Source organism: Vitis riparia, chromosome 15 (assembly GCF_004353265.1).
Source record: "Vitis riparia cultivar Riparia Gloire de Montpellier isolate 1030 chromosome 15, EGFV_Vit.rip_1.0, whole genome shotgun sequence".
NCBI lineage: Eukaryota > Viridiplantae > Streptophyta > Magnoliopsida > Vitales > Vitaceae > Vitis > Vitis riparia.
Window position 1 is genome coordinate 14,336,500 of NC_048445.1, and position 26,798 is coordinate 14,363,297.

At 35.5% G+C, this 26,798-nt stretch overlaps 1 protein-coding gene across 4 annotated transcripts in view; it reads right to left on the minus strand.

Annotated features, from left to right (window-relative positions):
• Positions 1-18,217, minus strand: part of LOC117931640 — a 133,507-nt gene extending 115,290 nt beyond the window's left edge. For 2 of the 4 annotated variants that reach the window (XM_034852635.1, XM_034852634.1), the window contains exons 1-6: positions 18,001-18,211; positions 6,486-6,741; positions 6,303-6,387; positions 6,133-6,210; positions 5,990-6,049; positions 5,769-5,873 (exon numbers count right to left, since the gene is read on the minus strand). In XM_034852635.1, coding sequence (XP_034708526.1) covers positions 5,769-5,873; positions 5,990-6,049; positions 6,133-6,210; positions 6,303-6,387; positions 6,486-6,595 — 438 coding nt within the window. In that variant the 5' untranslated portion in view covers positions 6,596-6,741; positions 18,001-18,211. Of the gene's footprint in view, positions 1-5,768; positions 5,874-5,989; positions 6,050-6,132; positions 6,211-6,302; positions 6,388-6,485; positions 6,742-18,000 lie in introns of all 4 variants that reach the window. The other 2 variants (XM_034852636.1, XM_034852637.1) reach the window with 2 other exon arrangements.
• Positions 18,218-26,798: the final 8,581 nt, after the last annotated feature.

Here is a 26,798-nt window from a genome sequence, read left to right on the forward strand (position 1 = left end):
CGATTCCATTAAGAAAAGATGGGTAGTGAAGGATTGTCTCTGTCTTGAAAATCCAGATGTCGTCCTATTACAGGAAACAAAGAGGGAGTTTTGTCATAAGAGGTTTGTGGGTAGTGTGTGGAAGGTAAGAAACAAACAGTGGGCAGTTCTTCTAGCTAGCGGGGCTTTAGGAGGAGTGGAAATTTTTTGGGACGCTTTGAAGTTTAAGTGCTTGGAGGTTGTTTTAGGATCTTTCTCTGTAACAGTCAAGCTAGAGTCAGAGGAAGAAGGGTCGTTTTGGCTTTCTTCGGTCTATGGTCTTGGTTCGTCACACTTTAGAAAGAATTTTTGGTTGGAGCTTCAAGATCTTTCAGGCTTAACTTTTCCAAAATGGTGTGTTGGTGGGAATTTTAATGTCATAAGAAGAATTTCAAAAAAGTTAGGAGGATCCAGGTTAACCTCAAACATGAGGGATTTTGATGATCTTATAAGAGAATGTGAATGTGAATTAATTGATCCGCCTTTAAGGAATGCGTCCTTCGCTTGGTCTAATTTGCAAGAAAACCATGTTTGCAAAAGATTGGACAGATTCTTATTTTCTAGAGATTGGGAGCAAGACTTCCTGCAATGCATCCAAGAAGCTCTCCCCAGATTAACGCCGGAGCATTGTCCAATTGTGTTAGATATCAATCCTTTTAAGTGAGGGCCAACACCATTTAGATTTGAAAACATGTGGTTGATTCACTTAGATTTCAAGGATATTTTAGGTGGTTGGCAGAATGAGTGTCGAGTTGAAGGGTGGGAAGATCACAAATTCATGAAAAAGCTACAATTTGTCAAGTCAAAATTGAAAGAGTGGAATAAGGTGTCTTTTGGAGAATTAAAAGAAAAAAAGAAAATTATTCTTTTGGACATAGTGGTTTTGGATGAAAAGGAACAAGAAGGGAATTTTTTGTCTCATCTAGCAGCAAGGAAGACGTTAAGAAAGGGGGAGTTGGAAAATGTGTCACTAAAGGAAGAGGTGTTTTGGAGGCAGAAATCTAGAGCCATATGGATAAATGAAGGGGATTGTAATTCAAAATTTTTTCATAGGGTGCCCAATCGTAGGAGGAATAGGAAATACATTAAATCCTTGGTGACGGAAGATGGGGTAATCTTAAATAATATCAAGAGCATTTCAAAGGAGATTAAGCGCCATTTTGCGAAGTTATTTTCCAAGCCTTTAGGTGGTTCTTAGAGGATTGAAGGTTTGGATTGGTCTCCTATTTCAGCAAAGTGCCGAGTGGTTGGATCGCCTTTTTTCGAATGAGGAAATTTACATTTAAATAAGGAAAAGGCCCCTGGTCCAAATGGTTTCACAATTGCTTTTTATCAAGAGTGTTGGGAGACGATTAAGGATGATCTTTTAAGAGTGTTCTTAGAATTTCACAATAATGGAGTTATTAATCAAAGCACAAACGCTACCTTCATTGCTTTAGTGCCAAAAAAAAGTCAAACAAGCAGGATTTCATATTATAGACCCATCAGTTTGGTTACTAGCTTGTACAAAATCATAGCCAAAGTTCTATCAAGGCGGTTGCGTAAAGTCCTCCAAGACACCATCATTTCAACTCAAGGTGCCTTTGTTGAGAGGAGGCAGATTCTGGATGTTGTCGTGATTGCTAATGAGTTGGTGGATGAGAAAAGGAGATCAAGAGAAGAAGGGGTAGTCTTCAAAATTGATTTTGAAAAGGCCTATGATCATGTTGATTGAGATTTTTTGGACCATGTACTTGAAAGAAAAGGATTTAGTTCAAGATGGAGGTCCTGGATGAGGAGATGCTTATCTTCAGCGATGTTTGCAATCTTAGTAAATGGAAATGCTAAGGGGTGGGTTAAGGCATACAAAGGCCTAAGCCAAGGAGATCCCCTTTCCCCTTTTGTTTTCTCCTTGGTGGCTGATGTTTTAAGCAGATTGATTGTGAGAGCGGTGGAGAGAGGTTTATTTGAGGGGTTTCTAGTGGGCAGAAATAGAATCCGGGTGTCTCATTTATAATTTGCGGATTACACCATCTTTTTTTCTAAAGCATCTTTTGAATAGTTTTTTTTTTTTTTTTTTTTTTGATAGATAAAAGGATGTATATTCAACAAAAAGAGGAAGCACCAAAAACGGTGCCCTCAAAGTATATAGAGAGTATACAAACAAGCCCAAAGACATACTCCTAAGAGGAAAGGAAAGCAACACACCACCTTCCTTTCCTTAGAGCCTAACCAATCTAAAAAACTTACAAGAGAAGAAGGGCTCAAAACTAAAGAAACCCTGACCCAAGACCAAAGATTACATACAAAAGAATATTTCAGTCTTTGAAGCGAAAGCTCCTCATTCCCAAAAGCTAAAAAAAAAATTTCCTTTCAGACTGACCAAAAAATACATAAGGGGACCATTTGCCAAGCCTTCTTACGAACTTTCCCCACAAACGCTCCATGCCACCCAAGAAGGGTTTCCTTCACTATACACGATAGAGTCCAAGTCACACCAAAAAGGGAGAAAAGAAGATTCCACAAGACCCACATCTTAACACAATGAAGTAAAAGGTGATCCACTATTTCTACTTCAGAAAGGCATAGAAAGACCTGTTTTCCAAAGAGAACCCCCTCCTTTGAAGTTGCTCCAAAGTTAAGATTTTACCCCAGGAAGCCTCCCAAGCGAAGAATGCTACCTTAGGAGGCACTCTCACCCTCCAAATACTATCACTAAGGAACAAAGAAGAACCTCCGAGCTCCAAAATAGAATAAAGAGACTTGACTGAGAAAGCACCACACTTTGATGTTGTCCAGAACACTCTATCTTTCTCCTCCCTCTGCACCCGGAAGGCTTGGATCTTATGCAAAAAATGCTCCACCACCTTGATCTCCCAATCATTAAACGCCCTTGCGAAAAGAGGGGTCCAACCATCCCCATCACCAACGAGATTAGAGCACCTTTTGAATAGTTGCATTCTCTCAAGTTAATTATGTTGGTGTTTGGGTGGTTATCAGGGCTAAGGATCAATCTAAATAAGAGCACTCTCTCGGGAATCAACATTAGTCAAGACCAAACTGCAAGGTTTGCTTCTTTGCTTCAGTGTGCAGTCTCTGATTGATTTTTATCATATTTGGGTCTCCCTTTGGGGAGGGGATCCAAATCCGCTGTCCTTTTGGGATCCAATGCTGGATAGAGTCTCTAGGAGGTTGGATGGATGGAAAAAAGCCTTTTTGTCCTTAGGATGAAGAATCACCCTTATTTAGTCTTGTTTGTCACACATCCCAAGTTATTTTCTTTCTCTCTTCAAGGTTCCAGTTTCAATAGCTTTGAGGATTGAAAAATTATAAAGAGATTTTTTGTGGTCAGGTTCTAGGGAAGGTAAAAGGGATCATTTGGTCAATTGGGACATTGTCTGTAAGCTTAAGGAGTCTAGTGGGTTAGGGTTTGGGAAAATCTATTTGAGGAACCAAGCTTTATTAAGGAAGTGGCTTTGGAGGTATCCTAAGGAAGGTTCTACCCTTTGGCATCAGGTTATCTTGAGTATCTATGGGACACATCCAAATGAATGGGATGCCAACAATATCATTAGATGGTCACATCGTTGCCCTTGGATGACCATTGGCCATTTTCTTCAAATTTTTTCTACACACATTCGTTTTGTGGTAGATGATGGGACCAGAATTTGTTTTTGGGAAGATTTTTGGTGGGGGACCAATCTCTTTGTTTAGAATTTCCCAGACTGCTCAGAATCATCAGCACTAAAACTTGTCCTATTTCAGCTATTTTGGGGAATAACATTTCTTTGTCTTGGAATCTATTCTTCAGACGCAACCTAACCGATGAGGAGATTGTGGATCTAGAAAGACTAAAATCCTTACTTTCCCTTGTTCATTTGACTCTTCAGTTCTAAATGCGAAAGCTTAGATTTCATCCTCTTCCGGAATTTTCTCAGTTAAATCCTTTTTTTCAGCCTTAGCCAGTGTCTCAAATTCTATTCCTTTCCACCCAGCTAATTTTTTGTGGAACTCAAACGTCCCCTCTAAGGTTAGAGTCTTTGCTTGGTTAGCGGTTCATAAGAAGGTAAATACCAATAGCATGTTGCAATTGAGAAGACCTTTCAAAGCCCTTAGCCCTGATTGGTGCATCCTTTATAGGAGGAGTAAAGAAACAATTAATCATCTCTTCTTGCATTGTCCGATTATTTTGGGATTGTGCCATAGAATCTTTTCACATGTTGGGATGGAGTGGGTTCAACCTAGCAGTATTTGCGATATGTTGGTGATCTCCTTCAAGTGTTTTAGGAATTCTATTAAAGGCAAGACTCTTTGGAGGATCGCGTATCTCTCTCTCTTATGGATTGTGTGGAGAGAGAGAAATGTTAGGATTTTCGAGGACATTTGGAAGACGCTAGAAATGATGTGGGGTCAGCTTCATTTTTATGTTTTTTTTTCAGCTTACTATACAGACATTTTTAAATTTTATCCTTTTAAGTGTAATCCAGCTTAGTTGGCTTCAGTTATGTACACCCTAGGGTTGGGTTTATAGGGGCAGGATCCTTTTACTTGTATAGGCCTTTTGTTCCTTTTGTATAGCCCTCCTTGAGTTAGTGGAGCTTTACTTAGTTCTTTCAATCATGCATATCTCTTGTATAGTCTTCCTTGGTTAGTGGAGGTTTACTTAGTTCTTTTGATAAAGCTTGTACTTCATAGGGAGGATTTCTCATCCTTCTCATGTCTCTTTTCTCTATTAATACATATATTTTGTTTCTCATCAAAAAAATAATAATACCAGAACACAATCCAAATTGTCAACATCAAAAGGTAAGGGCATAGATCTACAAATGATATGTGATAAGTTTTTAGTAAAATTTGTTAATGTATAGACTAGTTCTTTGTAAATAAAAATAAAAAAAAATATATATATATATATATATATATATATATATATATATATATATATTAATCCATTCCATTGGCCATCAATTTCTAGTGATTTCAAGAATTTCAAACCCAAATTGTCCAATACTGGGATAAAATTCCTAGCAAAAATTTTTACTCTTCCAACTTAAACTTGTACAATATTTAAGCAAATTTTAAACTTTAAAACCTTAATCATTAATGACACTTCACATAGTGATCACAACCCATATATAAGAAGTCTCCATTTTGACCTCCATGGCACCAAAACCAAAAGAGATTTCTCCAAAATGGTCAACAAAAAAATATCACAACTAAAAAAACCCTCCTAAATACAGAAAATTAAGAAACCTTTTCAAAACAAGAAATTTACTTAGTCATTTTTGTCCATCCTTATATTCTGGCTTAATAACTTTAAGGGTATCTCCTATTAAGAAAATAACAAAGATATCCAATATTAAATTTAAAAGCACTGTAGGTAGAAACACAACACCGTTTTTCAACTTCCCCAGCAGCATTCATTTTTCTATTTTTTTTAAATAAGCATACATAACATCTTCCTTTTTTATCTTCCATTAACGGTTTTAGCGGTTTAATCCATTGAAAGATCAAATCTATTTCAAAAATTAAAGGCATAAGTTATGTTATCAATATAAAGCAATATTATGCAGTAGTAGAAAAGTAAAGCAAGTGCCAACCAAGGAACCTTAATCAAGTCAGTTCCATTGAACCCAATCATAGCCATATTGACTTTTTTTTTCTTTTAATCATAGTTATATGGGTTTGAAATTCAAAAAGTATCACCAACATTTGGTAGTCATTGAAGAGGTATGAAAAGGCATAAGGTGGAAGCGTAAGCCTCTACAAACCTTCAAGTCCTTAGCTAATGTTAAATTGTCTTCGAGATTGCCTTTTCTTTGAGCTAATTCCTTTGAAGAAGAAGAGATAGCTTCATTTTGCTTCTCATCAATTGCCTGGGACTCAAAACAACATTATTCAAGATTCTAGACATGCACAGAAAGGCTATTCATAAATCTAAGATTGACAATTCACTTCAACAATAAGGACTTTATTTGCATGGTATACAAACCATCCGTAAGTCAGAAATTTTTCTCTCCAAGGCATACTTCTCGTTCAAAAGCTGCAATTCCTGTCATCATATGATTCCTTTGTAGGTAAGAAACATAAAAGCACATTGATTGTAGTGGTGTGACCTTCCAAGAAATGTCATACCTTAACACAGGCAACTGCAATTTGTTCACGAAGAAGAAGGATCTCCCCTTTTTGAGCATTGGCCTTTGAATAAAGTTCCTATTCATAAAGTTAATTAGAGAAAGGAACCAAATGAAGCCTTTTTATAATCTAGAATCAAAATTCCAACACAAAACCATATGTATCAGTACCATAGTCTCTCGGTCTTGAAAATAGTCAGCATTGTTGTCCGCTTTCAATTTTCTTGAAGCAAAATGTGTCTCGAAGTTAGGCCTACTGGGAAAGACAGGTACAGATTTGAAGCCAATAACACTCAAGTGAAAGATAATCTGCATGACATGACTCAGTTAAGGTATCTCAGAGTTATGAATTACCTGACTGAAGATTCGGAGCTTCGAGTCTCAAACCCATCATCCTTAGGCCCATAGATAGAGCTCTTACTGGTAAACATGGCATTAGCAGTTCTAAGTCCTCTTGAAGACATCTGATTGTATGGCAGTTAACTCCCCCCATGATCACCTAATGAGTCTTGCATCCTAACTTGTTCTAGTTCTTTGATCCATAATTCATTTTCTAGACAGTATCAAAACTCCATATGGTCCAATTCCCCCTTCCAGATGTTCTAACTAGCTACAACAACCAATCATAAACCAAATTACAGGAGTGAAAAATAAAAATGATAAAGATCTTATGCTCACTTCAGAAACCAAAGCCATATAAACACAAATAAGCAATTAACCAATATTTGCACAAAAGAGGTACTATTGTCCACTACCTTATCAAAATTAAGGCACACCCTTTTTAATTTCTGTTGCTTTTAGAATAAACATTTTTTTAACAGAAACAAACATTTTGTTATTATAGATTAAATAAATATAACAAAGGTTGAGAGATTGAGAGTTCAAAAAGGTAGAGTTTAGAGGGAAGGATGGGTGGTAAGGTATGGTTTGGGGTGGAATCAAAGTCCTTTGAAATCTCTATCAAAGAGATTAGAGGGAAGGTAGAAGGCAGAGTGTCGAAGAGAGGTCGAGGATTTTCCAGCTGGATCAAGTTTGGGGAGAAGAGCCTATCTTGGTTACTTGAAGAAGTGGAATCATGCTGCAACAGAAAAGTTGCGCCCCCTTTCCCAAGGTGTGGAAGGAAAAGGAGAGAGCTTATTTTCTTGAGCTACAGAACAGTGGTGCAAGCATTATAGTCAAATGTTTTGTTTGTACTGATGGGGCAAAGAAATTTTATTAGTTTTTTCATAATGTCTAGGCTTTCCAAGAGGATGGGTTACTCTGGCCAAGAAGCTTCGTTGTAAGGGGATTAACTAACATGATAGAGAGTATTTCAGCTGCATCTAGTGCTGAAAGCTCAAGGTGGGTGACGAACTATGGATCTATCTTGGTGAAATGGAGGTAAAACCATTAGAGGCCTCCAATGATAGGGTGTTATCAGTCTGAAGTCCATGCTAAAAAAGCTTAGATACAGCTAGCCCACCATTGCATTTGTGGAGCAAAGAGCTACTCAAGAGAATTGGAGATTCTTGTGGGGCTTTTGTTGCAGCAGATGAAAGACACTGCATTGAGACAAAAATTGCAGTGGGGTAGGATTTTGGCAAAGATCAATGGTGGGAAGGTCCCTGTTTTGGTGCCATAGTGGTAGGCTCTATTATGCCATTTAATTGTGGTGGGAAATCTTACGATGGTTTTCGATGGTCATTCCAATATTAAGAAGCAAGGACAAGGGGTAGAGGATGATGTAGAGGTCAGATCACATGCCAGTGTGAGAATAAGGGAGTGGAAATGTGTAGTGAAAAGAAAGGCAAAGAACATGTCACCCTCTTTGCATAAGGTGCCTGATTTTTTTCATAAAGGAGTGGCAAAGGTTGTGTTGTTAGAGAAACATAGGCCTATCACTTGTAATGTCACATTGGCAAGGGAAGGTAGGGGTCAAAGGAAGCCCTCATATGAGCTCGTGGGGTATGTTGGTGCTATTGAAGTTGGAACCCAAAGTAGTAGAGGAAAGGTGATGGATTTACGCTAAGCTAGATATGACCCATTTGTTATAAAAGAAGAAGTTCAATTGCAAAAAGGCCAACCTATGGGAAGGTGGGCTTGGGCTCCAATTATGGGCTTTTAAGGCCGATACCTAAACTAGGCATGAGTTGTTTGGTGTGGGCCGTGGGGATACGGAAGATGTTATGAGCCAAGTTCTGATGAGCTGGTTGGAGGCATAGATTTTAGATCTAGTTGTGGCCTCCGGTTCAAATAGGAATTGGGCTTTATAACACAAGAAGACAACCCATATAGTGGGAAATCCTCCACAATAGGAAGGTGTGATGCCTCTAAGAATGTTGACAAGGGGGAGAAGGACAAACAGGTCCAAAGAAATAATGATGTCTCTCACAAAGTGTTGATGGTTACACAACATTCATCGACGTCCCCTTTGACAGTTTTGATGTTGTGCACAATCGAGATTGTTTATGGCCAAGGTGAGATTCTCCTTTAGGACCTAGGCCTTGCTCTTCTTCTTCCTTCTCAAAGGGTGGGGGGTTTTGCAGTGAGCATCATAGGATTAGGGGAGGCCTTTAGAAGATGACCCGACAAGATTGTAGCTTTGTGGAATTCACTGATGATTTCAAAAAAGATCCCAAAGGAAGTTCAAGAAAAGAGATGAGGGAGAAGGCTTTGACTCCAAGGAGGGGGTCAAGTGAGGCTTGTTCATCTAAACAATGGTCTTTCGCTAAGCTAGTTAAGTTTAGCATAATTTTGGGCATGCCTGTTAAGGGTTTGGAGGAGGAAATATTAGCTCTCTTATGAAAACTAAAAGCGAGGAAAAGGAAAAAGGCTATAGGCATGGCAAAGAAAAGGTCAAATTTTCACAAACAAAGAGAGAGGTTCGGAAATTAGAATGTTTAGTAAACTATAGGGGAGTTAGAAGGAAGGAAGTTGGGGATGATGAGGGTGGCTAAGACTTAGTTGTAGGGGAGCTATGAAATTGAGAATTCTCTCTTAGAATGTAAGAGGGGTGAATGGCAAGAACAAATGAAGGTTATTAAGTCCTTGATTAGATCTCAAAAGGGCAAATTTGATGTGCTTGTAGAAAACAAAAATTAATGAGATGCCTACGGAGTTACTGAGGAGTTTAGGGGGAAGAAGATATTTAGATTAGGGTGTAGTGGGGGCTCAAGGGGTTGTTGGTGGAATCTTAGTTTTCTAAGATAATAGAGTGTTGGAATTGGTTGAATTAGAAGCGAGGATATTCTCAATTTTGTGTCATTTGAGATGTTGTAAGGATGCCCTTGTTTAGGTATGCACCGGGGTTTATAAACCTTCCTAGAGCAAGGAAAGGGATAAGTTTTGGATTGAATTAGGGGGTATTAAGGCTTGTGGTATGACCCTTGGTCTATTGCCAAGGATTTAATATGGTTAGATTTTTGGGGAGCGAAGAAATAACAATACAATAACAACTGTCATGAGACGTTTTTCAAAGATTATTGGAAACGACTCAGAATGTTCTTTAAGGAGGAGGGTGGTAGTTTCACCTGAAGCAACACCAAAGTGTGTGCAACACTTAGAAACACCCAAGGAGTTGTTGAAGGCCTAGAAAAACTAATAAGGTAGGTAGAGCATGAGTTGGGTCTCTAAAATGCGTACAGTTATCAAAGGCCTTTGGCTACCTATAAATACCATATTCTAACATGTAAAAGGCAAAGAGTCTCAGCATAGGCCTAGGGATTTGTTGTAAGTCTCAGTTTCTTGTATTGTGTGCGTGGAATAATACAAGTTGGGAAGAATTATTTGTATACTCCTTGTCTCATTTTCAAAGATTGTGCAGTTTGAGTGTAAAAGCATTGGTATGGGAGGGCTAAGTCAAGTCTTATTGCACATGGGGAAAAAAATTGTGGTTGGAATTCCTATGACAATCAATCCCATTTGTTTGGAGTGGAGATAAGAATAATCAATCCCATATGAAACTAGACCGATATTTAGTGTCGGAAGATTGGGAAAGTGTTTTATTGGAGCTAATGTTAGATCCCTCACCTATTTTACCTAATGAAGGTGAGGCAAAACTCGATTCAATTTTGAAAATATGTGGTTAAAAGAGGATGGATTTAAAGACTTACTAAGGAGTCGATGGGTGAGCTAAACGTTTAGTGGGTCTTATAGCTTTATTTTGGCCTCCTAGTTAAAGGCCTTGAAGGCAAATTTGACGACATGGAATTGTTTTTTTTTTTTTTTTTTGATAGGAAACGACAAAGGAATATATTGATAAAAAGAAGGTACAAATAGAAGGATGAGGAATCCTCCCAACAAAGAAAAACAAGACTACAAGTAAACAAATATAAGAAAGTACAAAAAGGGAAAAGAAGACACTCTAGTTACACGCCGCTAACCAATCAAGTTGTAATATGTTAAGAGGAATCCCCTTAAAAACCTTAGAACAAAAAGCCCAAAAAGAAGTAAGAAAACAAATAGAATCCCAAAGATACTCGGCATTCCTTGCTTTGTCTTCAAAAATCCTTGCATTTCTTTCCCGCCACACCACCCACATTAACGCGATGCACGCGTTTTGCCATAAGACAATCCCTCTCTTGGAAGATCCAAAACCATTAAAATTACTAGATAACATGTCAGAGATGCTCCTTGGGGAAACCCAATCCATCTTTGCTGATTGGAATAATCTGTGCCACAACCCCTTCGTCAAAGAGCAATGAAGGAAAAGGTGATCTACTGTTTCTCCATTCTTCATACACAACTTACATATGTCAGGGCTAAGTGCTTTGTAGGGTCTTCTCAATTGTAGCAAGTCATTAGTATTAACCTTCTTGTGAGCCACCAACCAGACAAAGGACTTGACTTTAAAAGGGACTTGAGCATTCCAGACAATCTTGGTAGGGAAAACTGGAGGCGACTCAAAATATTGGGATAAGGCCAGAAAGAAAGATTTGACTGTGAAGAGACTTGAAGGAGATAAGGACCAGGATCTCTTATCTGGAACGGAAGGTGATATGTGAAGATGATCAAAAGATCGCATAAGGCCCTCTAAATCATCTATCTCAGAATCAGAAAGATTTCGGCGAAAATTGAAGTTCCAAGAGAATGGGCGGGTATATCCAAGAATTGATGAAATAAGAGCATTTTTATCCGTGACTACGCTAAGTAATCTTGGATATTGGACTCCCAAAGGTTGTTCCCCCCACCACAAGTCATCCCAAAACCGAATTCTATCCCCATTACCTACCACAAACCGAGTAAACTTGGAAAACTCTTGGTAGACTAGTGCTATGGCCTTCCAAGGACAACGATGAGACCATCTAACTATGTTGTTAACATCCCAGCCATTGGAGTGTGATCCATAAATGCTTAAAATAACCTGATGCCACAGAGCTGAATCCTCCCTAGGATATCTCCACAACCACTTCCCTAAAAGAGCGACATTCCTTATAGATATCTTTCCAAAACCCAATCCCCCTCTCGATTTCGGCTTACACACTACGTCCCAATTAACCAAATGGTCCCTTTTGCCTTCCCCTACGCCTGACCATAAAAAATTTCTTTGCATTCTCTCAATTTTTGCTGCCACAGAGGCGGGAATCTTAAACAAGGAAAGAAAGTAACATGGCATATGGGTGAGGCAAGATTGAATGAGGGTTATTCTGCCTCCAAAAGATAAATATGCCTTCTGCCACCCATCTAATCTCCTTGATATCCTCTCAATCACAGGATCCCAAAAGCCACACGCCTTAGGATTCCCTCCCAGAGGCAACATGGAATTGTGAAGTGTTCGGCAATGTGTTGTTTAGAAAGAAGGTAGCTTTAAAAAAAGGTAGGGTTTTAGGATGCTAAAGAAAATAAACTTGTGCTTAATGCAAAAGAAATTGAGGCTAGTAAGGCAACTAGGGAGGAGTACCATCAATGAGCCTTATAAAAGAGGCATCATGGAGGCAGAAATTTAACATTTAGTCAAAGGAATGGGACAAAAACACTAGATTCTTTCATAAAATGGCAAACATTCATAGAAAAAGGAATTTCTTGTATAGGATTAAGGTAACTAGTGGTTGGTTTTCTAAAGAGCAGGAGATAAAAGGACTTGGTTCTTTCATAGCCTTTTATTCAATTCAAGTGATTGGAGACTAAGTATCACCTTTTACTATCTTCTTATTAGCATTAGTAGTCCAATGTATGTATGCATTGGTATGCCTCTTTTACTCTCTAGAGAAGACTGCAACCTATGTTGCTTCTAACCATCCTCTTTTACCTTTACTAGATGCTCTTCACCCTCCCCCCTTACTAAGCAATCTAGGTCCTCCCTCACCCCATGGCATCCTGAGAGCAAAGTTCCCAACTCTACCTCACCTCCAAGGGGTTGTCGGGGGGGTGGGGGGTAAACACTAATACCTAATTGTATGGAGCTTTAGTTGTTCCTCAAGTCAGTTTTCAATGTTGAAGTCTCCCTTAAGTCCATTGGTAGTTAAAAGCAATAAGTAGGAAAAGATAAGGGGTCTAAGTGGGCCTCCCTTGGGACTAGCCTATCTTAGCAAACTAGTGGGGTATAGTGGTGCCCTTCCCTGGTGCCATTCCCAATAGGATGGCATTGGAGACTTTAGGTAGGGATGATGTTGAAGCGTCAAAGGTTCCTTTCTCAAACAAGGAGGTTATGTCAACATTGAATTCAATGAATGTAATAAAGCTACAAGGCCGAAAGATTTCACAATTGTGTTTTTGCAACACTGTTAGGAATCTGTGAAGTTTGAGATGATGGATTTCTTCACGAAGTTTTGTGAGGTCAAATCTTTTTAAAGAAGCTTAAATGTTACTTTCTTGGTGCTGATCCCTAAGAAGGGAGATGTGAAGGAATTAAAAGATTTCAAGCCAATAAATTTAGTGAGTGGTTTATATAAATTGCTTACCTGTTTTAGCAAATAAGTTGAAGACGGTGGTGGAGTCAATTGTTTCTAATTCTTAGAATGCTTTTGTTGAGGGAAGACAAATATTAGATGCAGTTCCAATTGCTAATGAAGCAATTCACTCAAGGTTGAAGAATAGGTGAACGATATGATAGGCAAACTAAACATTAAAAAAAAAAAACACTTATGATTAATTTAGTTAAACTTATTTCCTAGAAATCCTTAAAAAGATGGGGTTTGATAAAAAATGGATCGATTTAATCAAATGGTGCATCTTCACAAGTAGATTTTCGGTGTTAGTAAATGGTGCCCTTGTTGACTTATTTCAAAGCTTCAAGGGATTAAGGCAACAGGATCCCATCTCCCCACATTTGTTTGTCTTAGCTATAGAGGCACTCAGTTGTTTGTTGAAGAAAACATGGGAAGGAGGATATATGTTGAGGTTTAACGTAAGTGGAGGAGGAGTTAGCCTATTTTTTGTTTGTTGATGACACTCTTATCTTTTGTGATTCTAGCCGAGAGCAAATTCTTTATCCAAGTTAGATTTTTAGATTTTCATGTGGTTTGAAGTCATTTTAGGTTTGAAGATCAATTTGGAGAAAAGTGAGTTAATTCTAGTGGGCAATGTTCCTATTGTGGAAGAATTGGTGCTTGAGATAGGGTGTAGGAAGAGGGAACTCCCTGCTATGTATTTGGGTGTACGTCTAGGACCCCACTTTAAATTGTGGGTTGGTTGGCATACAGTGAAATAGTTCACAAGAGGCTACCTATGTGAAAAAGACAATATCTTTCTAAGAGTCGAGGCTTACCCTAATCAAGAGCACTTTGTCAAGCTTGCCACATTTACCATGTCTTTGTTTGTCTTGCCTAAGAATGTAAGTTTGAGGATTGACAGGATCCAAAGGGACTTTTTGTAAGGAGAGGGATCATTGGAGAAAAACCCATACTTGGTGAAATGAGAGATCGCTTGTAGAGAGAAATGTAATAAAGGTTTTAGTATTTTTTTTATAGGTAAAAAAAGATATGTATAAATTAATAATAAAAAAAGGTACATCAAAGTGCATAAAAAACCCCCAAGACACTCATGAAGACCCAACCCACTCTACCAAATCAAGGTTTTAGTATTAGAAAGCTATTCATCCTCAATAAGGAGCTACTAGGCAAGTGGATTTGTAGGTACGCCTCAAAGAACAAATCCATTTAGAGGTGGGTATCGCCAAGAAATATAGGAAGGAGGAGGATGGTTGGTGCTCCTAAGAAAATATAGACTGTTTTGTTAGGGTTGCGAAAGGCCATCAAGAGAAGTTGGCAAAAGTTTGATAGAAAAATCTCATTCAATGTGGTCAACCATAGAAGGTGACATTTTGGAAAGATAGACGGTGTGGTGATTCTACTATAAAAGAGTCTTTTCACTCTTTGTATTCCATAGCTTCAACAAAGAATGCTTGGGTAGCAGATGTATGGGATCAGCATGGCAAGGGAGGGCATTGGCACCTCACTTTTTAATGAATTTGAATGATTAGAAGATAAAAAGGGTTCTGCTCTGTTCCCTTATGTTGGTATTTGGAGAGCGTATGTGCCTCCTAAGGTAGCTTTCTTCGCTTGGGAAGCTTCTTGGGGCAAAATCTTAACTTTGGACCAACTCCAGAGGAGGGGTTACTCTTTGACAAATAGGTATTTTCTTTGTCTTTCTGAAGAAGAAACGGTGGATCACCTTTTACTTCATTGTGTTAAGACGAGGTTGTGGAATCTTCTTTTTTCTCTCTTTGGTGTGGCGTGGGTTCTCTCTGGTACAGTTAAGGAAACTCTCCTTGGGTGGCATGGAGCGTTTGTGGGGAAAATCCGTAAAAAGGCGTGGCAAATGGCCCCCTTATGTATTTTTTGGTCAGTTTGGAAGGAAAGAAATTTGTTGGCTTTTGGGAATGAGGTATTGTCACTCCAAAGGCTGAAACATTCTTTTGTATGTAATCTATGGTCTTGAGTTAGGGTGTTTATAGTTTCGAGCCCTCGGTCTCTTGTTAGCTTTTTTGAGTGGCTGGGCTCTAGTTAAAGGTAGGGGTTTCTTCCCGCTTCCTTGGTTTAGAGTCTGTGGGCTGCTTTTGTATACTCCCTGTATACCTAGAGGGCACTAGTTTGGTGTCTCCTCTTTCATTTTAATATACTTCTCTTTACTTATCAAAACAAAAAAAAAAAAAAAACGGTTTGAGATCCTCCTATTAAGGCTTCAAGGTAAGTAAGAATGGATGGAAGCAACGAATGGTAGATTTTCAGCCAAATCCTTCTACACTTTTCTTCCAAGGCAAAAGCTTTCCCCATGAGGATTATTTGGAATTCAGTGGTTCCAACAAAAGTAGGCTTTTTTTACATGGGAAGCTTCTTAAGTATAGGTTTTGACTTTGGATCAATTACAAAGGATAGAGTGGTCTTTGGTGAACCAATGTCTTTTATGTAAAGAAGACAAATAGTTAATAGATGACATCCTTTTGCATAGTAAAAACTAGGGTGTTATGGAATTTCATGTTTTCCTATTTAGGATTTGTCTAGGTGATGACAAGTTCACTAAGAGAGACCGTTTTAGCGTGGCATCATTCTTTTGTTGATAAAATGAAAGAAGGTTTAGATGGTTGTCTGGTTGTGTGTTTTTGGACATTATGGAAGGAAAGGAACCAAAGATCTTTTAAAAGTAAAGAAATGTTTTATCAATCACTAAAACTCACATTTCTTTGTAACCTTTTGTCATGGGTTAGATCATACGTAGATGGGGGGGTGGGTCCTTAACCATGTCAAATTTTATGTATCGGTTAGAGTCCTCACAAAGGGGCTTTGTTTATGGTGCCCTTTCTTTTGCGTTTTGCTTTTCAATGTCCTCTCTATACAACTTTTGTACTTGGATGCACTTTTGTACTTGGACTCCATCATCTCATTGGTTTTGTTTATATTCTCTATTTTTCAAGGTTGTGTACCATTCAAGACTACATATTTTGGGTAGAATTTCCATTTCAAAACTCCTATGACTATCTCTTGTTGCATGATTCCCTTTTTATGTTGGAGTTTTTTTCTATAGCACTCTCTTTGCCAAGTCTCTCTTAATTGGGGAACTATATCTCAAACAAAGCTTCGCCTTTTAGGGCCATATTTATCATTAAATAAGAAAATCATTAAGGCTTTCCATGTAATGAAGATATCCATTTTACAAAATACAGTAATACATAGGTCTAATTCAAAGAACATGCAAGCCTAACATACACACGCTTGCCTAACATACACACGCTCTACCTTCAAAACACCCTTGAAGAACTTTCCTCATGGAAAAGTCTCCACATCCGGTACTCTCTTTAATTCTCAGGGTTATATATCTCAATCCAAGGCTTTCTATTTTTGAGGAAAGCAAGAGCATTCAAACCCTCTAAAGCTAGAAAAATTGACCATTTGGAGTGTTAGGGATATCTTGAAAACCTAAAACAATTTCCAAATCATGTCTAACCTCCAAAAATCCCGAGCAGCTAAACAAAATCTAAACGATGTCAAGCCGTGGGAAAATCTTAGTAACCAAAATAGTTTCAAAGACTTTGCCAAGCTTTTGGAATATCCCTTAAGGTTGAGGCACAGACACAACCCCTTCGTCCCTTAAGGTTGGCCACCAACCTAGTCCAACATAACTTGACTACATATTCCCTGGTGTTAAAGAAAACTTTTAAGACAATGCAGACACAACCAATCTAAATACCAGGAAAAACACCCTATGAGAAAAACAAACTTCTAAATTGAACTAGTTCTCTACCCAAATACACTATAACACGAAAAGCATGCAACACTACCTAACAACCCATGTACTGGTTACCTATCCTACTAATGTGCATGGGTAGTGTACCTCAAGATGAATTGGTATTCTTCCTTAAATTGATGAGCAGAATGTCCATCATCTGGACTGATTTTTATAGAAAACCTTAGAAGAGAATTATTGAAAACAACATGTTAATGGCTCTTATTTTGTTCTGAAATTGACAGGATATGAAAATGCCATATGCACAATAATGCATTTGTAAACCATCAGGAGTTGAAGCTACAGGAATGTATCATGGTTGTAGGTAGAGGAAGATGACTAATGAGAAGTTTTCTAAAGATGGTTGCTTCTCTGAGAAGTCCTACTGTGCAAGGCTTTAGGACCAAATCTCAGACCTTCCATTCTTCATAGAAAGGCCTGGCAGTTACCATATTTTTCCAAAGCTAGCTTCTTTGTTTGGGAAGCTGCTTGGGAACAAATTCTTACTTTATACCAGCTTAAGAGAAAGGGTAAAATTATGCTGAATTGTGCTGTTTTGGTGAAAAAATGATGAGGAATTCACCCATCATTTTTGCTTATCCATTATAGGATTAGAAAGTATGAGGTATAAGGCAGTTAAAGGACACTTTTTCTGCTGGCAGGTTACATTATAACTTAGATGTGTAAATAATAGTCATTACAATACCAGTAAATAATAGTTGTAGTAACAACAACAACAATAGATATAGCAATAGTTAACAATTTAACAATAATAATAATAATAATTTTTATTATTATTATCATCACTATTCTAATTATAAAATAGAAAAAATAATAATTAAACTAGGTTCCTAGCATCGCCACAACTAAGCTCGATTTCCAATAAATACCCAGAATTGGGAGGCTTTTAAACTGAGGAAACCTAGTTCTAAGTTTGTCACAAACCAAAGCTGAACCATGGATTATAAACAACAGTCGATAATCCAAAAAAGAAAGGAAAAAGAAAAACCCAGAAAACATAGAGAGACAAATGTTTAAGACTTAAACACAGGGGCAGAGAATAAATTCAGAGATGAAAAATTAGAACCAAATCATGGACACCCAGAAAGATTTTCAGATGAAAAAACGAAGAAATTACGGAATCCAATAGAGACGTCCATAAAGATCGAAATGGAAATGGGCAAATCCCTTTAATTACGGAAATAAACTGAAAAGAAACCTACATATTTACCTGTATTTGGAGAAACAGAGATCTCTCTAGGGACAGCTATAGGGAGAAAAAGAGCGAGCTGATTATAAAGTCAAGGTGGGTCATTTCGGTGGAAAGTGGAGGCAGGCCAGAGATGTGAACATGGAGAAATAATTAAGAAAGAAAAGCAAGAAAAAAAATCGAAAAAGGGCAAAAGCGGAGGCGTTTTGAAGTGGGATTCCGCCAGTCGTTCAACTTCCACACAGCTCCGCAGATGGTGGGCTCACTCTGTTCCCACGTGCCCTTTTCATTCTTTTTTCTCCTTTTCCTCCCCTTACATTTTTCTTTGAAAAGGGAAAATTCCTAAAATATCTTTACATCATAAATTTTTATTTAATTTTAATTATATTATATTTTATTTCATATTTTCTATAATGAAATCAAATATAAAAAATTTATTTTTCTTAATTTTTTTTTTAATATTTTTTAAGAACCAAACATAGTAGCAAAAAAAAATTGAAATTTCGAAAAATTTTATAACAATTTTCTATTCTCTATAACAAAAAAAAAAACACATTTGGGCAACCAAATTTTGTTTTCTATTTTTTGTTCTTAATAATAAAAAAACAGGTTGTTTTAACATCTTTTAATTGTTTCGTATGTTTTATTTGTGTTTCTAAGGGTTGTTTAAAAAAAATAATTATGCAAACATATAAAATAATTAAAAATAAAAAACTAGATATAAAAATTATTTTGTAAAACATATTTAAAAATATTAAAAATAGATTAAAAATATTTTAAATTAAATACTAGATATAAAAATTATTTTGTAAAACATACTTAAAAATATTAAAAATAGATTAAAAATATTTTAAATTTCCAAACAAACTTTTATTTTACAAAACATTGGAAACCAGTTTTAAAAAATCGTTCTCAAAAATTATTTTTTAGAATTTGTAATCTTTTATTCTATATAATAGGAAAATAATATTAGAAAAAAAACTATTTTTAATCTCTCTTATTCTACCTCACATTTTCCATCCTACAAAATAATCTATTTAAATATTATTTAACAAAAAAATTTCTGCATATTTAGAAGAATAAACAAAATTTTCTACAAGATAAGTTTTGAAGGTGGTGTTTTTGTTGTATGTTGAGTTGAAGAATGATAATAATACCTTTGTATCTGTGAATAGAGACAAAGGATGGCAAGAGAAGAAATCAGGTGAAGTGGCAGCTATAATATTTTAATTTTATGGAGTATGATTAGAACTTCATTGACTGGGATGACAAGAGAAGGTCCCCATCCAAGTATGAAGTTGGTAGTACGGTAGGTGAAAATATTCTCAATCCTGATGCAAGGAAACCTAGACTTTGAAAACTTATTATTATATCCACCTTATAATTTAAAAAATACTCAAAACATTCTTCTCATTATCCTTTCCCAAAATTCTTCTTCTTCTTCTTCTTCTTCCTTTTTCTCTCAACCTCTTTCTTCTTAATCACAAACCCTAACTACAAATCATCTTGTTTGAAGTTTAAAAGTAATAAAATAATTAGGAAAAATATAGATGTGATTTAAAAATGAAAAATTGTGAAAAACTATAATTTCAATGGAGGAAGAAAAAGTTTAGAACCCTTGGTGTTCGGTCCTAGAAGTGTGGACATAGCTACGATGCCCAATTCTATAGTGTTGGACATCTCAACAATGTCCAACCCTCTAGTTTTGGACATCTCAACTATGTTCAACCTTTTAGTGTTGGACATGATGCAAATTAAGTTTTTTTCTTTAATTTAGTTTAATTTGACTAAATTTATTACACTTACAACTATGGTGGACCAGATGACACTTCATTACTTAGGAGTTTTCCAACCTATATTACAAGAACTATATGGATTTGTCATTTTATGCGTTATGATCTTTTTGCAAATATTTTTCATGTTATATGATCTTATTATTGTAACCCCCTATGCTTGCGACCTTTTTAACGGTTAACCTAAAAACTACCATCAATATTCAAAATGAAAGTGATATCTAAATAATCAAATGACAATAATAACGCAATAGATCATATATCATCATCAAAATACATAGTTTCTTCCTTGATTACATTGTCATACAACATTAACAATACAATACATCATACATTAGCACCCAAATCAATAGTATCTCTTGTGATAACATTGTTAGAAATTAAGCTACATAACATCTTAATGGTAGGTACATATGGAGTCGCCCAACCCTCAACATAATGATATTGACTCCTATGCCAATTGTGCACAATAAGTAGCATTGGGGCTCTAGGTTACATTAAAACCTACAAATCAATTTTATAATACGGTAAATAACTTTGTTAAGTAAGATTAAGGAATTGGAAATGAAGTATATTAGCATTCATAACATTACCCCCACAAAATGATTGTTATTAACAAAACCAATTGATATAATCTTTCGCATTGACATAGACAATGGTGTTGATTGAAGAGGCAAAAACATGAGGAACTACTGCATTGATATATGGACAAGCACAACATCGTATTTAGAAGCTACAATATGGTTCATATCGAGCATAGTCCTCCATCTATCAATCAAAACAAAATTATAAAAAAATAATAATTCAAGGAATAAAGAAGCTCATTAACTTGCAAGTTACCTTAAATTAACTTGTCATACTCTACATGATATGTAGATAACTACTAAAACATGTCTTGCCTAACATATGGCTAACCATCCTCACCCATGCCTAAAGTAGAAGCTATAGCTCACTATCCACAATTACCATATCCTATCATATCTTTTACATGCACAATATAAGGTTGCAAACATTCTAAAAATGCAGATTTGTACTCTTTAGTGCTACTTGATCATCTCGTTACCTTCTTCAGCCTTATTTTCTATTTTGATTATTTAGTGCCACTACTTGCTTCCTTATCATATGTTGGCTTTACAAACTCAAATAAAAATGGATTCCTACGAGTAAATGAATCATTTTTCATTGAAGATGTCGGTTTTTCCTTTCAACTTTACCTTTTCTTAGGGGGGTATCACAAATGTGTTTATGGAATAGATATTTCCATCACCTTCCTTAGCATTTATTGCCTACTGATTAGATTCATGCCTAAAAATCACTTATAGAAGTGTTCCGTAACAGTTTCATAACCCATCTCCCTTATCTCTTAGTGTTTAGTGGGAACTAAATCAAATTTCCTCCAATGCGTGTCTACTAATGCTAAAGGGAATGACCTACTTTCAATCTTATTAAAAAGATATCTCATGTGCACAAGGAAGCCCACGAGTTTGTCTATACACGTATCTGCAAAATGGATATATCCTCTCCAACATTAACATATTTTTTTCCTTCATCAACTAGAATACTTAGTGTAGCTTTGGAAATATTTCCTGTTAATTCGTTAAACAAATGACTTTTCTTGTTGTGTAAAACATTTATTAGACTAATCTCAAATGATGCTTTTATTTCAGTGTGTTGAAACTCTAACATGTGAATTTTGACCTAAGAACCATCAAAATCACCTTGGAATGTACCCAAATGTCTCTTCAACTTGGCATGTGAGCTTTTAGCCATGTTTAGTAATGAAGAACATTTGGATTTAATATACAACATGTTAGAAAACATTATGCAGAAAAAAAAACAAGCAAAACAAAAAAAAAAACAAAATACTTATAAATGATTATACCTATTCATTATGGTATTACCAAAATGCATGACTTTATATGGAAGTAACCATTGAACTTTGCAATATTTTGTTACTTTTTTGTACCTTTTGGTTTTATTCCTTAAAGGCACTAAGATGGTACTCACACGACTCTTAAGTTTCAATAAGCACCAAAACATTCCACATGGCAAAAAATGTCTTTCATCTTACCCCTTTAACTTAAAATGCTTCTTACAATTTGCAAGAATATTTTTCGATATAATACATCTATATAAAAGATGTGAGGAGGTTGGGAGCACATTATGTAATACATTCATAACAGCAAGTTATCAATGACAACCACTATTGGAAAAAAGTCTTCATGCATCAAACTTCTCAATTTTTGTAAGGCTCGTGTGTAGTTATCTTTTTTTTCACCCCTAAGATATGCAAATGCAATAACAAATATCTTATATGTTGACGTTATACCAACTATCTCAAGCAGGAGACATTTAATATCTATTCGTCTTGTAAGTATAATCTATGATAAAAACCATTAGAAATGCTAGCAATAAATCAATAGATGTTAGGTATGTGTACATCAAGTCTGAAATATAGTCATTGTGTTCATCCATTCTATGTCATTCGATGTAGTTCAACTCCATCAATTTATGCATCAATTATTGCATTTGTGATCAACCACCATATTCCTTTACTTTATGTTTATACTTTGCATTGTATATTGTCCTCACCGTGCTATAATTCAGCTCATCTCTATGCTTCAAACTATTTAATATCTTTTTCGGCTTAAAGTTGCTTTTTGACATTTTAACTAACATACTTATATCTTTTTCACTTCAACAACCAACAAAAAAAATGTTATTCGAGATATTGTGTGCCACTATGATTATGTATTTCACATTTAACAACTAGCATCCAATCATCATCAATTGCTAGTTTCACACTCTTAAGAGTAAATTCATACTCACATTTATTTACCGTTATCAATCTTCCTTTCCCTTGCTTGTTACTCTCATTTTCGATGTTAATATTTAATGAACCTCTGTATACTACACTTCTCTCACAAGTAAATATAATTGTAGGTTTTTGTCCATGAGGTCCCCCCATATCTCCTATACCAATTATAATAACCATTCAATTCATTTTACCAATTTCTTGTAGTCATTCGTTTAATGTCTTCCCTACTATAATTAATGATATTTGTTGCAAACATAGTTGTGTAGTCTATCATTATCAAAGCTTTTGGTATAGATGTATCACCTTATATTAAAATTTTAATTTAATTAATTTTTTCAATAAAAGATGTTGTCTGATTGTACAAAGTCAAGCATTATAATAAATGTATAGCACTATACAACCAGACATTCTTAAGATGTTCGAAGGTATACAACTGAAGACCCTTAAGAGTGTCCAAAAGTATACAACCCGACACCCTTAAGAATGTCTAAAGATACAAGGTTGAACAACTATAAAATGTTCGTCCCTTGAACTCCAAATGATATCCATGGCTCCTCTTTCTTCCAACCCAAAAAACGTGATAGAAAATGTATAAAAACAATACTTGTAAACTTGCAATGTCATTGGATATGATTATTTGATTATCCATTTCACATAAAACAAACTTATATAATAGCACTTTGTACATACCAAAACCCCATTGTTCATTAAGGGTAACATATATTACAAGTGTACAAAAATAAACATAGTTTTACATCATTTCTTCAAAATGATTTAATCATCTTATGATACAAAGACAAGAGCCTCAAAAAGACTCTCAACATGAGTAAAACAAGATTCAATCAATATCACATGTAAAGCTTAAGCATCAATCCTAGCAAATGTCTCCTGACCTACATCTAAAAGGGAAAAGGATAAGTTGAGTTCACAACTCTGTAGGAGAGTTCATGATCATTTTATGTATATCTATAAAAACTTGAATCAAAATCAAACAAACATACAAAAACATGCACTATAAAATTTATTTTAATCATTAGCAAATATGCATTGATGATAAATATGAATAAATGTTGCAAATGATTTCATAACTGTTTTGCCTCATCCATTCTCTTACATAAAATAAGTTAATAATTACCACCAATGTACATATCATTTGTCCATGCTCTAGAAGACGTTGTATCATAAATAATGATTATTTTGGGATTACCACCCAATGATAAGTCATATCCCTTATCATTTAGGATAAAAACCTAGGGGTGAGATCGACCTCATACACCCACATCAGAGTGTCCTCCTCAAGGGCTTTAGACATTTTCACCTAAGAAACTATAGTACCACATAAACAATATATCCAAATATAATGTTGCAACTTCTCATAAATAGTTCTCACATATCAATCTATCATCTAGATATTATTTGTTATTGTTTCATGCCATTTTTACAATATAACCATACATGAACCATCTCCACAATACTGAGGTAGTGATTCCTTAATCCAATACATATCTAAACAACATCACAACATTTTAAAACTATGGTGCAAATACACTAAAAACACTATGACACATTGAAATACTTCATAAAATTATATTAAACATATGGACTTACAACAAATGTTTCAGGAAAAAAAAAAAAAGATACATAATAGAATGATATAAAATTTCCTACCTTATGTTGGTTTCTCCTTTGAAACTCTTCTATGTAGATTATTGTCCTTAGTTATTACAAAGAACTGAAATAAAACAATATACTTTAGGTTTTCCAATCATAAAAAACAAAAAAAAACTACACAAGTATGGTTTATGCAGTGTACACACAAATTTCGTGAATGTCCTACGATGTAAGCAAACTAATAAGAAAATATGCAAACAAAAATATTTTATTAAAATTGATAAATTGTGGGGTACAATCTTTGTGACAATATTCTCTTGCAAAAAAAATATATCCCTTTGATTTTTTTTCGTCTTGATCACAATTTGGAAGATGATGATGACATTTATTTATTTTGGAAGATCAATCGAGGGTCACAAATGACTTATTCTCGAATGAACTCGTTGAACGACGAAGATTGCGTGTGTAGACGATGTAGATGTTTTCTTTGTTTCCAAAGTCAATCAAGGGCCCAATGGCTTATTCCCAAATGACTCTATTGAAAGGTGAAGAACATGTGTTTAGTTCTTCTACGATTTCTTGGACTTGTAGGGAAATTTTGTGAAGCCTTTTATTCTTTGTGAAGCTTCATTTTTTTTTGTAGAGTCATTTTTTATTTTTGATCTAAAGACTTGCAGAGACGAATTCACTTTCAGGTATTTTTTTTTCTTTCAAAAATTACCTTAACAAGGGGAATAATTTATTTGGTAAACTTAAATATCCATAAAAATTTATGAATCTTTGAAATTTTATCCTCATGTAATCAAGTTGTAACCCTAACGCAAAGCGATGTTGTATTTTTGACTTATGTGTTAAAGTCTTCACCCATGCAAATTGGTTTGACTTGAATGCATAGCGGTGTTCAAGTTTTAATATTTAATTAAAACTAGAATAATATTTGACACTTATACAAACAAGTTATGACCTTGACGTTACGTGATGTTGTACTTTTGCCACTTGTGTGCTAAAGTCTTCACCCATGCAAATTGGCTTGACTTGAATGCATAGTGGTATTCAAGTTTTAACATTTAATTAAAACCAGAATAATATTTGACACCTATGCAAACAAGTTATAGCCTTGATGCTATGTGGTGTTGTACTTTCGCCACTTGTGTTCTAAAGTCTTCACCCATGCAAATTGGCTTGACTTGAATGGATAGTGTTATTCAAGTGTTAACATTTAATTAAAATCATAATAATATTTGACACTTATGCAAACAAGTTATAGCTTTGATGTTATGCGGTGTTGTACTTTCGATACTTGATGCGACATAAGTGCTAAGGTCCTCACTCATGCGAATTGACATGACTTGAATGTATAATGGTATCTAACTTCTTTTAAAAAATATAGACCCATATTTTATTATTATTATTATTATTATTATTATTATTATTATTATTATTATTTTACAGGATGTCGTTCTTCAAGTGTTTCAAGGAGAAGACCATGACCATTTCTAAGGATGATAGTGAAGATTTTGAGAAGGGAGCTACCCTATTAGTGCATAAGTCACTTACTGATGTTCAATCCTTGTTAGTGTTAATGACAAAGGATCCATTACACATTTCTTATTAGTCTTGAGTAGCATCTTGCAAGCTTACAAATATCAGTAATTCAAGATACAATAAAGTAAACCTTGTTTATGACGTTCTATTGTTGAATTCTTCTTACTTGACTACTACTATAAAATGTATAGAGCCCCCTCGTGATTCTTCTCAACAAGTATCCTCAGAGTCTTTGGCGAATAAAACACACAAAATCGACCCAAGTGTCTATACTAAGAGGAATGTTGGGGACAACATTGAGAGAAACTTTGATTTACCCAATGATTCAAGAGTTTCTTCTAAGCGCTCAATGGGTTGTCATCAAACTAATGTCTCCGCACACTTGGAGTATAAAGGAACTATTTTTTATTGTGGTAATGGTCACTATCACCTAACTTTTAAGCAAAACAACAATGCACAAGTTCTTCATGTATTAGATAATGACTCAAAAAATACAAGTGAATGTCACTTCAAACATAAAAAAACTAGACCTCCCCATGTGTACTATGATGAGACTAACTCTGATATGCTTTATGCAGTGTCTCCTTTGTTGATGTTCCATTATCTACTCAATTAATGGAACTTGGCGGTGAAAAGTTTTTTTTTTCTTTTTTTTTTTATATACATTGGTACTAACAAAAACATTTTGCCTTAGGTTGAAGGTGACCATTAGCTTATCGACAAGAGTGATGATACTTCTCTTAACGACCAATTTGAAAATGTTGATAACACTAAGGGGTCAACGTCCTTCAACTTGGCTATCCAACAAGAAGATCACTCTATCATTCTATTACTTTTACCTCATTTCCATTTGGGTGATGAAGGTATTATTAATAGCTCAAGTGATGTTTTGATTGAATTTCGAGGTCAAAATGCCACTATTGAAAATATCACATACGATGAATTGACACTTTTAACCGTTGCAGGTTTAATTGTTATAATGCAATCCCTATACCTTAATACCCTTTTTATGGCCCCTTCTGATTTTATTTACACATTTGATGTGGAACAAA